The sequence below is a fragment of the Dermacentor andersoni genome, chromosome 1, assembly GCF_023375885.2.
Source record: "Dermacentor andersoni chromosome 1, qqDerAnde1_hic_scaffold, whole genome shotgun sequence".
Classification (NCBI taxonomy): Eukaryota; Metazoa; Arthropoda; class Arachnida; order Ixodida; family Ixodidae; genus Dermacentor; species Dermacentor andersoni.
Window position 1 is genome coordinate 133,577,420 of NC_092814.1, and position 16,002 is coordinate 133,593,421.

At 43.7% G+C, this 16,002-nt stretch overlaps 1 protein-coding gene across 3 annotated transcripts in view; it reads right to left on the reverse strand.

Moving 5' to 3' along the window:
* Positions 1-16,002, reverse strand: part of Piezo (piezo type mechanosensitive ion channel component) — a 237,466-nt gene that overhangs the window by 152,284 nt on the left and 69,180 nt on the right. For all 3 annotated transcript variants that reach the window (XM_050191503.3, XM_055062065.2, XM_050191500.3), the window contains one exon: positions 2,396-2,613. In XM_050191503.3, the coding sequence (XP_050047460.1) occupies positions 2,396-2,613 (218 nt within the window). The remainder of the gene's footprint in view (positions 1-2,395; positions 2,614-16,002) is intronic.

Consider the following 16,002-nt stretch of genomic DNA (forward strand, 5'->3'; position numbering starts at 1 on the left):
AGAGCTCCGTAGTCAGAGTCGGTCTCAGTCTTTTCGCGAGCACCATGATTTGACTTTATTGCGTTGTGGGATGCAAACGTACTGACTCGCAATATGCCAAGCTGCGACATCGTGTCCCTGTGCAAGGCAGCAGACGAGGGGACTGGCTGCAGCGCATCGGACTGCCATTATCTGATCGACGCCAGGTTTGCACGTTTGCGGCCGTCACTTAACACCGGAAGATTACTAACGCAATAGCATTTTGCGAGTCCGGTATTAGGGTAAACGCAAGCGCAAGGAGACAGAGCCTGGCCATTTGACCGTGTCGTTTCACGGGATGAGCAGAAGCGCAATTGTGAATGGTCTGCATGGTGCAGCCACCGGGTGGCACGGAGCTCAACCACACACAGTAGCAGTAACGAAATGTATTCTCTGCTGCTGCTGTAAATTTTTCACAGGAGTCTAATCGTTAACACATTGTTTTTGTAAATGTTTAAAATGTTTTACACTTGGTTAGAGCAATATTAGCACTTTGGCTGGTTAAGCTCTGCGCCAAGAGGTGGCTGGACCTTGCAGACCAATGAGGCCTCTCACGTACGTCTACGCTAAAGTTCCTTCATCAGCTTGAGTTTATGCCTCCAGCCATCCGTCGGAAACACCCAGCTCGCCTGTGGTTACCAGAATACCAGACACGTTCGGCGCTGCGACAGAATGTTCATAACGCATGCTGCTTCAATAGCTCTCGCTTGGGGTCGACTGCCAAGCAGCTGGCGAAGAGTTAGGAGAGGTCACGCGCTCGCTCCTAGAGAACCGGAAGTTGATGACACGACATGCCATCATGACGCAGAGCCAGTGAAGGTGGAGCTTAGCCCTGATCACTCAGTGAACGAGTTGAGGAGAAAATGCATGGCTATGGAGGAGGGTAACTTGTAATCATCCATAGCTCTCTTAATACACGTCCCTTCACACAAATTGTGGTGCGAATGATTAACTTTAGCTGTACCCTGCGCGTCAACAAAATTTGTCTGAACCGTTTCAGGGGCCTTTTAATGATCAACTATTACACTACCGTGGTATTGGATTTGATCATCCAGAATACTTTTTAAGCAGCATCGTGGATGACACATAGTTTTCAAAAAAACATGCAGAAAGGGGTTTCCACAGAAAGCCCGGTGTGAGAAAATGTGCCTGTGACAAGTTGACAAAAGCGGGTGCAATCAAACTCGCAAGCTTATGTTTCTTTTGCCTATGGAAAAGGGTATTAATTGTTCAAACTAATAAAATAAAATCATAAATAAAAACAAATAACGAAGAAAGCCAAGTTATGCAGCACCAGTTTGGCTTCAACTGCTCTCTGCAAAGGCACATTGAGAACAAAGCACATTACTGACAAAGTTTTTTTCCCCCTCAAAAATGCCAAAAGTTATTTGGGCCATATAGTCTGAATGCTGATTACCTACTGCATTATTCACTACCACACTAGGCTCCTCAAGATAGCCTGGCAGCCCCTTCTACAGATCGGTGGCGGTGGTGTGGCCCAAAAACATCTTGGGAAGCTAATGAATCGGCAAGTTCGAATTCTCCTCTATTATGCATTTCCTTTTTCTAATCTCTTTCCCCACTGTGCTAGAAGTTGCCTAATATCTGGAAACTTGCAGGCCTGTGCAAGAAATGCAAGAAACTTCGTCCTACTGACACCAATGAGTGACTGAACCCCTTGCGCATGACACACCAGCACGAAGAATGTATTTCTTTTTGTAAACAAAGCAAAATGTGTGCACTGCGATAAAAGGCATTACATTTTCTCTTTTTCTAGCGTTCAAATTCAGGAATGCATTACATTTGAGAATGCATTAGAATCAGGTAACTGTAGTGCCGTGCAATAAAAAAGAAGAAGAAATTATGGGGTTTTATGTGCCAAAACCATGATCTGATCATGAGGCATGCCGTAGTGGGGGACTCCGGAAATTTGGACCACTAAGAGTTCTTTAGTGTGCACCTAAATCTAAGTACACGGGTGTCTTGCACATTTCGGAAATGTGGCTGCTGTGGGCGGGATTCGATCCTGTGACCTCGTGCTTAGCAGCCCAACACCATAGCCACTAAGCAACCACAGCGGGTCAATCAAAAGAAGAAAAAAAGAATAACTGCCTACTTTTTAATGTAATGTGGTCCTTGTCATGTGGTGAAAAATTGCACAGCATCATGCAGATCCCACAAAATCTATGACAGCACATGGGGTTGGTGCTGCAATTTCATCAACCTTGACATTTTGTGTCATTTCTGGCTTATCAAGCCTAGGCTCCCGATTATTACAGGAGTGTAATCTAGTAGTCCCCTCATGCTTAATAGTGTTTCTTTGGTGTCCCTTTAAATATGGCTCAAAGGAATGGAACGACATTTAAGGGCGACTTACCTGGAAGACAAGGATGAAGAACAAGAAAAGCAACATGTAGGCGATGCGATAGAGTACCACGTCAGTGCCACCCAGTGAGATTACCATGAGCATGGTAGCCACCACCCAGATCCAATAGCGAGTGAGCCACTGCTGCACTAAGTGGCCCAAACGGCGCACATACAGCTGGGTGCCCACGCCAAGGCTGGATGTACCCATGCTCATCTGCCGCCGAAGCTCTGAAAGAGAAATCATGCTTTTGTGACTCTTGAATGTCGACTGCAACAAAATTTCACTTTTGATAAATTGGTTATAATTGAGAAGTACGGTTTTGAAGCAATCTTGACAAAGCTGCAGGGCTGACAATTGTCTAGTATTTTCATTAACAGCTTTTAGGAAGTACCTTTTATATTATATATGTTTTGTAACAAAAAGAAAAGTTATAAATTGAATAAACTTGAACTTAAGCAGACAAAGTGGGCACTTGGTGGTTAGCAGATATGATGTACAGTACCCTCGCAAAAGTTTCCAAGCCACAGCATGAGTGAACACGTTAGCATCATGCCATGTAGTGGATCTTGTATTAAATTCGAAGAGCTTCAAGGTTCTAAGAGGGAAACGGACACTGTTTCTCACGATCTGAGCTTAGAACTGTCAAAATTACTTCAGGGGCCCCGCCACTAGTCTGAGAGTCAATGCGTTCGTGCATGCCGTGACTTTAAAACTTTTGGCCGGGACTGTACATCGCGATACATGGCCTCAGAGATGTTTAAGCGCACTGCTAGTGCCACCCAATCCTGGAGGTCATGCTGTTTTTCAATATTCTGGGTTCTGTCATTCCTGGTATGCGATAATGGTGTTTCAATTTTTTTAGGTATTAGAAACAATATTTTTTTAACTTCTTGTAATGCATCCTCATATTTCAAACGTAAAATTTTGAAGAGAGGTTGCTCTGTATCAGTATCCAAAACTAGGCTGTGGTCAATGGCTGTTGCCATCAACCTTTATAAGTGTTCACAAAATGGTGATGCCTTTTTGGGCCATTCCATCTCTTGCATCAGCTAGATTGCATTAAAAGGTGCCTATCATCAAAGTTATTGCTGAAGCATTAGCTTCTGTTTCACATCCCCTGAACACTGGCACCTTGCATTGTAGTGGCTCTGTGAGTGCCACTGCCCTGTTAAAAGGTTCCTCACTAGGCCTCGTCGAAACTTTTGGCTATACACTAGAATAGAGGCTACGGGGAGGCAGCAGGGCAAGTATCCCCGCCGAAGCTAACTCTTCTACTCTTCTGGGGAGGGAGAGGGGGTCTCGCGGGTTTACGTAGGCAGCAGTGAGCTCCATTGGGCCCAACATCTTCAGCTCAACATCACTCGCATTACCTTCCTGAACCATAAAGTGGAAAAAATGTTGTTCCTTTGCATTGGATGTGGGATTGGATTGCTTACCAGAGTAGTCCGCTATGCCACAACAACATCATTGACAGACGTCATTGGGCTGCCATCAAATAACACTGAATTGACTCGTCTGCACAAGGACAAGCCAATGGGTTATATTCTGGCCTGTAGAGGGCTTTTTTGGATTCTTGTGCAAGCTCGGTCGTTTGCGTCCCTAAAATTTGGTGTGCGCAATCTAAATTCCCTACTGCCATGTGTGGAGTGTCCCATTCTGGCTTCCCCACACATGAAATGGGTAACACATTTGGGCTTGTAGAAGACCTTGCTTTTCTTTTGTAATATACAATTATTTGTCTTCCAATGCATGGATTACTTTCTGTCAAAAGAAAAAAAAAACATTCTTTGTCGAATGCTACTCTCTGGTATCGAGGTTCTAATCAACTCGGGGCACTGTGAATTTTTTTCTTGTTTCTTTATGAGCCAGCAAATGGCTTTTGGATTCCTGCAATGGACGCTGGTGTATATCAAAATGACTGGGGGAGTGAGTGCAGAACAGCTAAGGACTGTTCCGGGCTCACCTGAACTAGTGTGCCTTGATATGAGTGCACAAGAATTGTGTAGAAACCACTGACAATGATTGTCAATGTAAGCAAACAGCCCAAACGAACAAATGCTTTTCTTGCCGAATCTGACCATAGACTACCTACCAAGCACGAAAGCAGATGAAAGAGCTAAGTATATAAGGCCATGCACGTAAAAAAAAAAAAAAAAAAAAAAAAAAAAAAAAAAAAGGTGGCTAAATAAATCTGGTGTCTTCCACTACAGCGTGCCTCATAATCAGATCATGGGTTTGGCTTGTAAAACAACAAGAACACATTTAATTATGACATCAGCATTATCAGCCTATTTTTGATATCCTCCGCAGAATGAAGACTGCTACCAGCAATCTCCAATTACCCCCGTCTTGCACTAGCTGATTTCAAGTTATGCCTGCAAATTTTTAAAATTTCATCATGCCCCTATATTTTGGTCGTCCTTCACTGCGCTTCCATTTCCTTGGCACCCATTCTGTAACTCTAAATGACCACTGGCTATCTGCCCTACGCATGAGATGGAGTGCACAGCTCCATTTCTCCCTCAAAACTTTGAGCACACGCTTTGGCCACGTTGAAGATCGCTTTCAAGATACAGCGCCCACATGGCCACGCTGCAAGCAGCAGCAGCTGCCGGAAAATGCCCTCCCCCCCTTCCGCCTCACCCCATGCCTTGATTGAGCTGTGTTTGCCGGCTCACCCTCGCACACTTTCGCTCGCACATGCAGCATACGGCGCACGGTGACAATTTTATCACCCTTGAGCTTTATACAGAACCTCATGGGAGAGAAGCGACCTGCAATAAAGGCATTTGGCCATGCCTGGTCAGGCACAAACGCGTATCTTTTCAGTCAGGCCTAAACAAAGGGCTGCAGATAAAGCTGCGTGGCGTGCGTGGCGTGCGTGGCGACGCCAGCGTCGACAACGTGCTCCTGAGCACTAGCACTCTCCCCATCAACAATGGTGCGAAGTCCGAATTATCGGTGGCAGTACAGATTTCAGTGTGAATTAGCGGGATGTGTTACATTTTGCTTTCAATGCATTGCTGGATGGACCGCAGCGGCTACTTCAAATTATACAAAATTTTGAATTAACGAGTTGTGAATTAACAAGCTTTTATTGTATAATTATAATAGTAATTGTAGCAGCCATCGTCATCTTCCTCGGCTGCCTTTTATATATGGCGCGCTCTGGTGCATGAGTCTTCTGTCTCGTGCAGCGAGCTACAAGGTTAGAAAAAAGGGAAGACAAATAAAAAAAATAACTTCTGCTCCTGCCATCAGTCTAAACAGTTTTCAGGCCTTTGGCTCGCTGAGTCATACCTTGTTATAGTGGACCTAACCTCGATCCCTATAATGTGGCGACCCAGACATGATGTAGCACGTTTCGGCAGGCTTCAACTTCTGGCAGAAAAACCCGAGTGGGCACCAGAAGTTGTGCTGAAACTGTTGTAAAATGACACTGACAGCCACACTAGACGCATCAGTGATAAGGCACATTGGTGCAACATGTAGGGGGTGACCCAGGAGGGTGGCATCTGCCAATGCGCTCTTCGCAGCCTGAAGGACTCTTCGGCACTGGAGGTCCAGGACAGTGAGGCAGATGGAGGTTTAGTGGTCTTGAGATTCTCAGTAAGTGGTATAATAACTTGGGCAATGTTGGAAAGAAAATGGCGGTGGAAGTTGAGCAGCCCAAGGAACTCATGGAGCTTTTGCAGTGACACTAGGTGAGGGAACTAGCGTAAGGCTTGAACTTTCTTTTCCAACAATCCTTTTGGGGTCACACAATGTCTGAGGAACTCAATGTCGTGGACACCAATGACACACTTCGTGACGTTGAAGAGAAGGCCGTGTTCCTGGAGCCAACAATACAGCAGGTACAAATGGTTGCTATGCTGCTTGGGGGAAACAGTAGCCCCCAGGAGGTCATCGAGGTATGCAAAGACGAAGGGGAGTCGCTGGGTGACCTCATTGATAAACCTTTGGAACGTCAGAGAACCGTTCGGACTGATAGCAGGAGCAGAAGCGCCTTTTTTTTTTTCTTCCCCTTTTTCTAACCTCTTAGCTCGCGGCATGAGGCACAAGACACACACACCAGAGCATGCCATATATAAAAGGTGGCTGAGGAAGATGATAATCGCTGCTGGAGTAATTATAAGTAAGTATAAGTGCTAGTAATTATATTTTAATCTAATTTACTTTGAAGGCCAGAACTCGACTGAAATGTTCGGAAAATAATGATGCTTTCGTGCATGCATCCTCTTCTAAGTAATGTACATATACAATTAAACCTCCATATAACGAAGTATTTACGCTTTTATAACTTTTGGTCTGTAAAACACCATGTATTTTGAACCTCAATATAACTGCCACCACTAAGGAATACAGACAAAAGTTGACAGGCACTTTAGATACACTAAAGAGAATGAAGGCAAAAGCCTGCCCGCTCAAGAGACATTTATTATGTTACTTAACATTTTCCTTCTAATGCATTGTTACTTCCTATTGTTTTCTTCCACCAAAGGTCATGGGTTCGAGTGCCTTAATTAAATGTGCCTTAATTAACTTTACCCTGATTAACACCAAAGGTCATAGGTTCTAGTGCCCTAATTAACTGTCTTAATTAATTATATATTAAGTACCTTTGCTATAATTAACACCAAAGGTAGTGGGTTCAACTCTTCTGAGATTTGGTCGCTTTGCCCATATCTCCATGTAGGGTTGTGGGTTCGAGACCCTTAATCAACCTCGCTTTAATTAACACCAAAAGCTGCAGGTTGACTCACACCCAAGATTGTTGGTTCAACTCTCGACCTTCACAATGTTGAGTGGAATCCAACTTGGAGATATGGCCGGTTCACCCATATCTCCAAGTGGGTTCGACTCCCGCCAAAGTCATTGAATTCTATCTTAATTGTGCCTTAATTAACTCTGCCTTAATTAACCCCACAGGTTGTGGGTTCAACTCCAACCAAAGGTCGGGCATTCCATTGGTTCGAGGGCCTTAACTAATTTCACCTTCATTAACACCAAAGGACGTGCATTTGACTCCCACCATGAGAGTTGAACCCTTGACCTTCACAATGTCAACTGGAATCTAACTTGGAGATATGGCCGATTAGTCAATATCTCCAGGTGGGTTCGACTCCCACCAAAGGTCATGGGATCGAGTGCTTTAATAAACTATATTTTAACTGCACTAATTAACACCACAGGTCATGCTGATGTTTCTTCTCCGCCTTGGCTTCACACTTTCTTATAAAGGGGCCTAATTCGCCCTAATTAACACTGAAGGTCACGAGTTTGACTCTAACCGAAAGTTGCGAGTCCTAATTAAATTTGCCTTGATTAATACGACAGGCAGTGGGTTCGATTCCCACCAATGTTGAGGGTACGACACCCTATAAATTTTGGTGCCATAGCGCCGACGGCTTAATGCCGGACATTGGCCTTATCATCCCATGAGCCGTCTAAGGCTTTCACCTTAAGTGAAAATTTCTGTGGACATAGATGGTGAAACGATAGAATTACATGCGGCTGCTTGCAAACGCACCTCTCAAATCGCACCCTGTGCGACTGAGAGTGACCATCGAAGCGGAGCCGCATCATGTTTTATGTAACGTCCAAGTGCGATAAGGTGCTAGGTGTGAGCGAAAGCATGCGAGGGCCTCCTTTTCTAGCGTGGCTGTGGCGGCACATAGACGTCAAACATGAGAACACTGTGTATTGTGTTTGTTTCCTTCCTTGTCCTGTCCTCCCGCAGTTCACCCAAAAGTCTAGCTGGGGAGTTCGGAAGGCGGATCCACTTGGAACGAATTCTCAGTATGGCACTAGTTTCGAGATATTAATTCCCGAACTTTGTGGAGAAACGCATTGGCGTTCCAGTTACTTTGGTGCTTCAATGCATAAAACGACATTTTGTTCAGAAAGCAAGTGGAATGACAGTGAATTTTTCGCAAGTTTCATGGTGCATATCTTGTAGATGGTGTCATTCATACAATTCTTTTCAGGTGAATATGCCTTCCAGTCTCACCCACTAGAATTTGTGAATTGAAATATCTGACATAAGGTAATTAGCTAAAAACGTCATTATTGAATTTTTGTTCATTAGTCGATCAGGCATTTCAATTTTTTGTGCAAGTAATGTCCGCCTTTTCAAGTAGACAGTTCATGGACTAGAATTGTGCTACCTGTCACAGACAATTTTTTTTATGTTTGAAAGTGTTCGCTGAACCACCCTATAAGCGCGCGCGCGCGCACACACGCACGCACACGCACACGCACACACACACGCGCGCGCACACACACACACACACACACACACACACACACACACACACACACACACACACACAGTTGATCTCAGATATAACGATCTATCAGTTATAATGACCCACATTCAATGGCATTTATGATTTTCTGACCCTGCTGATCGAAACTTTGTTCAGATATAAACAACGTATTCAAAAGTTCCGTACTGTTAAAACGAACACTTTAAATTTGGTGACTCTAAAAGGAGGGTGCACATGAAGTTCGGAAGCGCGACAGAACTGCGTGCACAGTACATGTGTGGCCGATGTGGCTGTGGGCTCGCGTGTGGCCGATGCTGCAGCTGTAACAGCAAGAGCTTTGCAAAATTCTGGTATGCAGCGGTAGTTCCTGCTTCCAGTCAACTAGAACCACAGTGGTAGAGTAGGAGAGGGTGGCCAAATGGTGCAGCTTCGCCAATGCTCCGAGCCTTTCACAACTTCTCTCAAGTTGCTGTCTTATGCAAGGTGTCAGCATGGGTAGTTCGCCATACGTGAAAGTACACAGTCACAGGCACCACAAGCAGTCAAGCTGTATTTTTACGTCTCGACCATTTGAGAAGGAGCTTCATGTCGTCGTGTCATACAATAGAGAGGGATTAAATGACACTGAATATTTTAAGTTGCTTAGAATGTGGATCTGCGTGGATTTGCTCATGAAGCATTCCTGCAGATGTGTCATTCACTCCTCATTGCTTGTTCACTTATCTTTATTTGTTTATTTTCCTGGATACGAATCGGCGCTAGGGACTAAATAAATGTTGTTGCTAAAGGGCCGATGGTTGAAAATAATGATTTCTTTTATATTGTAGCAGTTAGTTATTATAGTTGTTAGTGTTATATGTTAACAATAAATATTTACTGTTTGCTAAAAACTTCAGTATTAACATGTGTTAACCGCATTATTATTATTATTATTATTATTATTATTATTACGTTGTTGTCATTGTCGTTATCGTTTCTTAGAGGGCATGCAAGTATGTTAAAAATATAAAGCACATCACAATTGCAAGAACATACAATGCTGATTGTTAAGTGAGCATGGTGGTATCTATCCACAGTTGGTTTTCGTGCATGCAGGGAGCTTCCGACTTGCAGTAAATAGTGGGGTAATACGCCAAATTTTTGGCCTGAAATTGATTACCTCTAACTTCAAAGCTGTTAGTTAGTTAAATGGGGTTTAATGGCGCAAAAGCAGCTAAGGCTATGCTGCGCCAAACACGAGGTGTTTTAAAATCCAGTTTATGAAGGAAAAAGCTGTGTTAGTAATCTATATTTTATGTAAAAATCCAGTGTCGTCTAGAAATTTACGGACGTCACATAATGGGACTAGCAGGTCATCACCTAAAATTAGAGCAGGGTGTAAAGGTATGTGTAGTTGATATAATTTGTACAGAAGTGTTCGTCTGTGTGTTTCAGTCTGTGTACATGTGAGTAATATGTGCATAACTGTTAGTGGCTGTTGACATTTCTTGCATGTTGGTGTGTCTTCTTTCGTAAGTAAGTAATTGTGTGTGTGAAGTGTGTGTGCCCAATGCGCAGTAGGCATAAAACTACTTCGATGAACCGCTCCTGATGATAGCATGACTTCCACTCGCCAACTATGGGTTTCGTGAGATGTAGCTTGTTGTCGGCACAATGGTCCCATTCGCGTTGCCATTTTACTGTTAAGCCTTTTCTAATTGCACGGATGCTATCTTTATATGGGAGTGTTGTGTTTGTAATGTCTTTGTGCGCTGCCATCAATGCATATCTATCAGCTGCTTCGTTACCCGGTATCCCAACATGGTTTGGGACCCAGAAGAAACGAATTGACCTCCCGTATTCGTGAAAAGCCACCATGTTTAAAATGTCTCCAATCAGGGGTTCACACTCAGATTTCAGATATAGAGCCTTCAGTGTGCTTAAAGAATCTGTGTATATGACTGCATTTGTGTTTATCAGCGATAATCTTTTTAACAACAATCCATATAGCGAAAACTTCGGCCGTAAAAACAGAGGCGTGTTGTGGTAATCGAATACTTGCTTCCCAATTTTCCATTACGACCCCCACACCCACGTCTTCTTTCGTTTTAGAGCCATCAGTGTAAAATTCCATGCGATTTTGATATTTGTCCTGAAGAAGACGAAATTCTTGTGTAATGTGTTCGCGTGGGGCGTCTTTCTTCTTTAAATGTGTCAGTGTCCAGTCACATAACGGTTCAAAATCATGCCACGGGGCCAGACGCTGTGGCTTTCTGGCAAACTGGAGGACTTCGCAAGGAATGTCATAATCCCGAACATATTCCTCATATCGCAGGACAAGCGGTTTAATCATGTTCGGTTTATTTGTATAGTGTAGGCGTGAGTTGCATTGTGCGAGGATGTTGTAGCATATGTGTTGCGGTGATGACTGAATTCTGAGTATGTGAGCAATGCTCTGCGCTGCTGTAATGAGGGTTCATTACACTCGACGTATAAACTTTGAATAGGTGAGGTTCTGTAGGCACCACTTGCCAGTCGCAGTCCAAGGTTATGTACTGGTTCAAGTCGTTGGATATAGGACTGTCTAGCTGAGCCGTAAACCACGGAGCCGTAGTCTAAAAGGCTACGCACAAGAGACCGGTAAATACATAGACACGTTCGGTCGAAACCCCAGTGCTTATGAGATAAAACTTTCAGGATATTCAATGCTTTATTTGCCTTAATCTTTAGTGTTTTAATGTGGGCTAGGAAGTTTAGTTTTTTGTCAAAGATTACTCCCAAGAATTTATATTCTTGTTTTACCAGCAGCGCGACATCATTCAATTTTACATCCGGGTCTAAGTAGAAACCTCATTTTTGCGAAAAAAGCACTGTAACAGTTTTCTGAGTAGAGAAGCGGAAGCCATTTTTCTCAGCCCACTCCATTAGTTTATTTATTGTTATCTGGAGCTGCCTTTCACATGTTCGTAAGTTTGAGGTGCGGCACGCTATTTGCAGATCATCGACGTATATAGAGCGCATAACAGAGGTGGGAATGACGTTGTTGACAGAGTTCATTTTTACTATAAAGAGTGTTGTGCTAAGTACGCAACCTTGTGGCACGCCGTTTTCTTGGATAAATGTGTGTGAGAGCACAGTGCCTAGACGGATTTGGAATGTTCTGTTGGACATAAAATCAGCGAGACAGTTTAGCATTTTGGCACGGATTCCTAATGCGGCGAGGTCACGTAAGATTCCAAATCTCCACGTGGTGTCGTACGTTTTTTCTAGGTCAAAAAACACTGCCAGGCAGTGCTGTTTGTGTAAAAATGCTTCACGTATTTCGTGTTCAAGTCGGACGAGGTGGTCTGTCGTTGAACACCCTTTTTTATAGCCACACTGGTGAAAATCAACGGAGTTCCGTGTATCAAGCGTGAAAGTTAATCTCGCATTTACGACGCTTTCGTACAATTTCGCCAAACAGCTTGTCAGGGCAATGGGTCGAAAGCTGCTTGGCGATGTGGGGGATTTACCTGTTTTTAAAAAAGGCGCAACTATTGCGTTTTTCCAACTCTTTGGCATGCTTCCAGATTCAAATACTTTGTTACAAAATTTAAGGAGAGCCTCTACGGATGCTTGGGACAGGTGTGCAAGCATGGAATAATGGATCTGGTCAGGACCTACTGCAGTTTTTTTGCCAGCACAGAGGACCCTATTAAGTTCTTGTACCGTGAATGGAGCATTGTATTCATCCCTTGACATACAAGCAGTTGGTAGCGTCTCCTTTTCTTCTGACAGTTTGTATTTTAAAAATGTGTGAATAATTAGCCGAGCTAGAGATGTTATAAAAATGTTCCCCAAGTATATTCGCTTGTTCTTGTAGTGTTGTTTGAGTGCCTGAAGGTGTAAGTATGGGTATCGTGTATGATGAGTAGTCCCCCTTAAACTTCCTGACCTGTTCCCACATCCTTTTGGATGTGACGGTGCTATTAATTGTAGATACATATTTTTGCCAGGAAGATTTTTCTGCCTGTCTCCGGATAAATCGAGCTTTCGCTTTGGCTTGTTTAAAATTTAGAAGGTTGTTATATGTTGGGTACCTACGTAAGATTCCCCAGGCCTTATTTTGCTGCTTTTTTGCTACGGTGCATTCATGTGACCACCAAGGATCAAGCTTTTTCCGAACAACGCCAGAAGATTGCGGAATGGCCTTTTCAGCTGCAGAAATAATACAGTTAGTAAATTTTTCATTAATTTCGTCAATGCTTAAATCTGTTAAAGTAAGCTCCTCCAGCCTGGCACTTTCTGTGAAAACAGAACAGTCTGCCATTTGTAGTTTCCAATGGCGCGGTTTGTGAGATATAATGGGTAGCGTTGAGGTGAGGTTGATTATAGCAGGTAGATGATCACTGTCATATGATGCCTCCAGTACATCCCATTTAAAATCGGTAAAAATGTCGGGAGAGCAGAATGCTAAATCAATGCAGCTAAAAGTATGTGAACTCGGTGAAAAATGAGTTGGCGCACCTAAATTTAAAAGACAGATGTTATTAGCCAAATAAAATCTTCAATAAGTTGTCCTCTTTGGTCATTCTTATCGCCACCCCAAAGAGTGCAGTGAGCATTAAAATCTCCAACTAAAACAAAAGGCTCCGGCAGCTGGTCAATTAAATCTTCTAAATCTCGAGTTTTGAAATGGCTATGGGGAGGAATGTACAATGAACAGATGGTGACAGTCTTAAATGACAAAACGGTGACAGCTACTGCCTCGTACGGAGTATTTAATAAAACATTCCGTGTGGGAATGCCGCTTTGGACGACAATAGCGACACCTCCTGATAAACGACTGGAGTGCTCGCGGTCTTTTCTTGCGACAGTAAAACCTTTTAGAAAATGTATATGTTTGGGTCCTAGGTTTGTTTCTTGGAGGCAGAATGCCACTGGCGATAACTTATTTATAATAACTTTGATGTCATCTAGATTGTGGATTAGGCCTCTGCAATTCCAATGAATGATGAAAGCCATCTTATTGGAATTGGAAAAAAAAATTACTTATGGGTGCGAGCGTACAGGTTCTAGGTGACGCGTTTTGAAAAAGCTGATTACCCTTACAAAGGGCGGTAACCGTTTAGGTTACCTTTCCCTTTCTCACAGGAGTTACAATATGTTTCTCCTTCTGTAAGTGCTCCAAGGAGTGCCGGTCTTTTGGCGTCAATGACACCGGGGTTTTTGGATCGACCTCCATCGCCTTTTCCGAGGCACTGAACGATCGAGAGCCAGGCGCCGAGACGCGCGTCTTGGGTCGTGGGGTATGGTTCCACTTCGGGCCCTGCGGCAGTGTGGTCTGCTGGCCCGTCTTCGTTTCTGATGGAGCAGCACTGGCTGCATCCCCCAAGGGGGCGGTTGGGGTCTCTACAGGGGTACCGGACGTGGACCCTGTAGATTCCCGAGACCGGTGTGGCGCTGCCCGCTGCCGCGTCACACTGGCATAGCTTACTTGAGGTAAGTGTGCTAGCCTTTTCCTCGCTTCATGGAATGAAATCTTTTCCTTTACAGTTATTGCAATTATTTCTTTTTCTCTTTTCCAGCAAGGGCAACTCTGTGAGTAAGCTGGATGATCGCCCTTGCAATTTACACATTGTGCGGGAGCATTGCAGTTATCAGAAGGATGGTCATTGGCACTAAATTGATGATGATGATATGTGGTTTTTAATGGCGCAAGGGCCAGTTATGGCCAAAGAGCGCCATGACAAATGGTAATTTAAAGAATTTATTCTGAATGGCGTGGACAGTGAATTTATTATGGTAGGTGTGACATGGCTGTATAAGGGCCTAAAACTTTCGCTCTAAATGACGTAAATATATAGCTAGTAAAATAATGACACTGATTAATTATGGACATGGACGATGGCAGTTGTGTTTTGATAAAAACATAAGACCAGACAACAGTTACACTCAATCATCAAGAGGGCCCTCGAATGCAAGGGCTGGTAATCATGTGTTAAAATTTCCTGGCCAAATTATTTTCAGAATGTCGGTTTCAGCTAAGAAATCTAAAACTATTTGCAGTTTAAAAAGCGGTTCATCACTAAGAAAAAATGCAGGGTGAAGTGGTATATTTTCCCGATATGCAGAATGGAAATACTTTTTCCTCTCTGTTTCTATTGCAGGGCACTGGATAAGAACATGGAGGACAGTCAGGCTATCGCCGCACCTACTACAAGTAGGAGGATCGCCGCCAGTCAATAGGTAGGAGTGAGTACTGTAAGTGTGTCCTATTCTTAAACGGCAAAGAAGTACTTCCTTGTACCGTGCTGTTTTGTCACTTATCCAATTCCGCAATGTTGGTTTTATAATGTGTAACTTATTCAATGTTTGTGTATCCCACTCTGCTTGCCAATGTTTCCTCAATTTACGGTGCAAAAAGGGCTTTAGGTCTGCGGCAGGAATAGGGATATTTCTATCTGTGTCGCTAAAACTCACTGACGTAGCGTTTTCATCAGCAGCTACATTACCTTTTATACCTTTATGGCCAGGTACCCAGCATAGGATAATCGCTTGGTTGCAGATATATGCGGAGCACAACAAGCTATACAGCTCATTCAAAACGGGATTCTTATGCTTTCGTAAGCTAATAAGGGCTCTCACGACACTTAATGAGTCTGTAAAGACAACAGCCTTAGCGACATTTCTGCGCCTTATGTGTTTAACAGCCGAAAGTATACCGTATGCTTCTGCCGTAAAGATACTGGTGTGTGGGTTTAGTGGCCCTGATGTTGAAAATGAGGGTCCGAGAGCTGCGTAAGCAACACCAGCTGGAGACTTCGAAGCATCTGTGTAATATTCGTCACAGGAATACTTCTCTTTAAGTTCAAGAAAATGAGATTGTATGTGAGCCTCAGGTGCTTGTTTGGATATTTCTAAGAAAGAGATGTCACATCTTATAGTCTGCCACTCCCAAGGCGGTGGAAGCCGTATAGGAGCCATTAGGACATTGTGTAAAAGAGGGATCCCTGTATTTTCTGAGAGTGCTTCCAACCGGAGGGACAGAGGAGGCCTAGTGGCCGGGCGGTTACGAAACAGCCTAGCAGTGGACAAGTCGCATATAGTGGAATGACAAGGATGTTTAACATCTGATCTAGCTTTCAAGGCGTAGGAGAAAGTTAAATATGTCCTTTGGTAGTGTAATGACCATTCGTTTGACTCGACGTAGAGGCTTTGCACAGGGCTAGTCCTAAAGGCGCCTGTAGCAAGGCGGATACCTAGGTGGTGGATGGGATCTAGCATTTCCAAAGCGCTTGGTGCAGCAGAATTATAGACTATTGATCCGTAGTCAAGCCGTGTTAATATTAGACTTTTGTAAAGTTTTAGAAGGCACCGTCTGTCGCT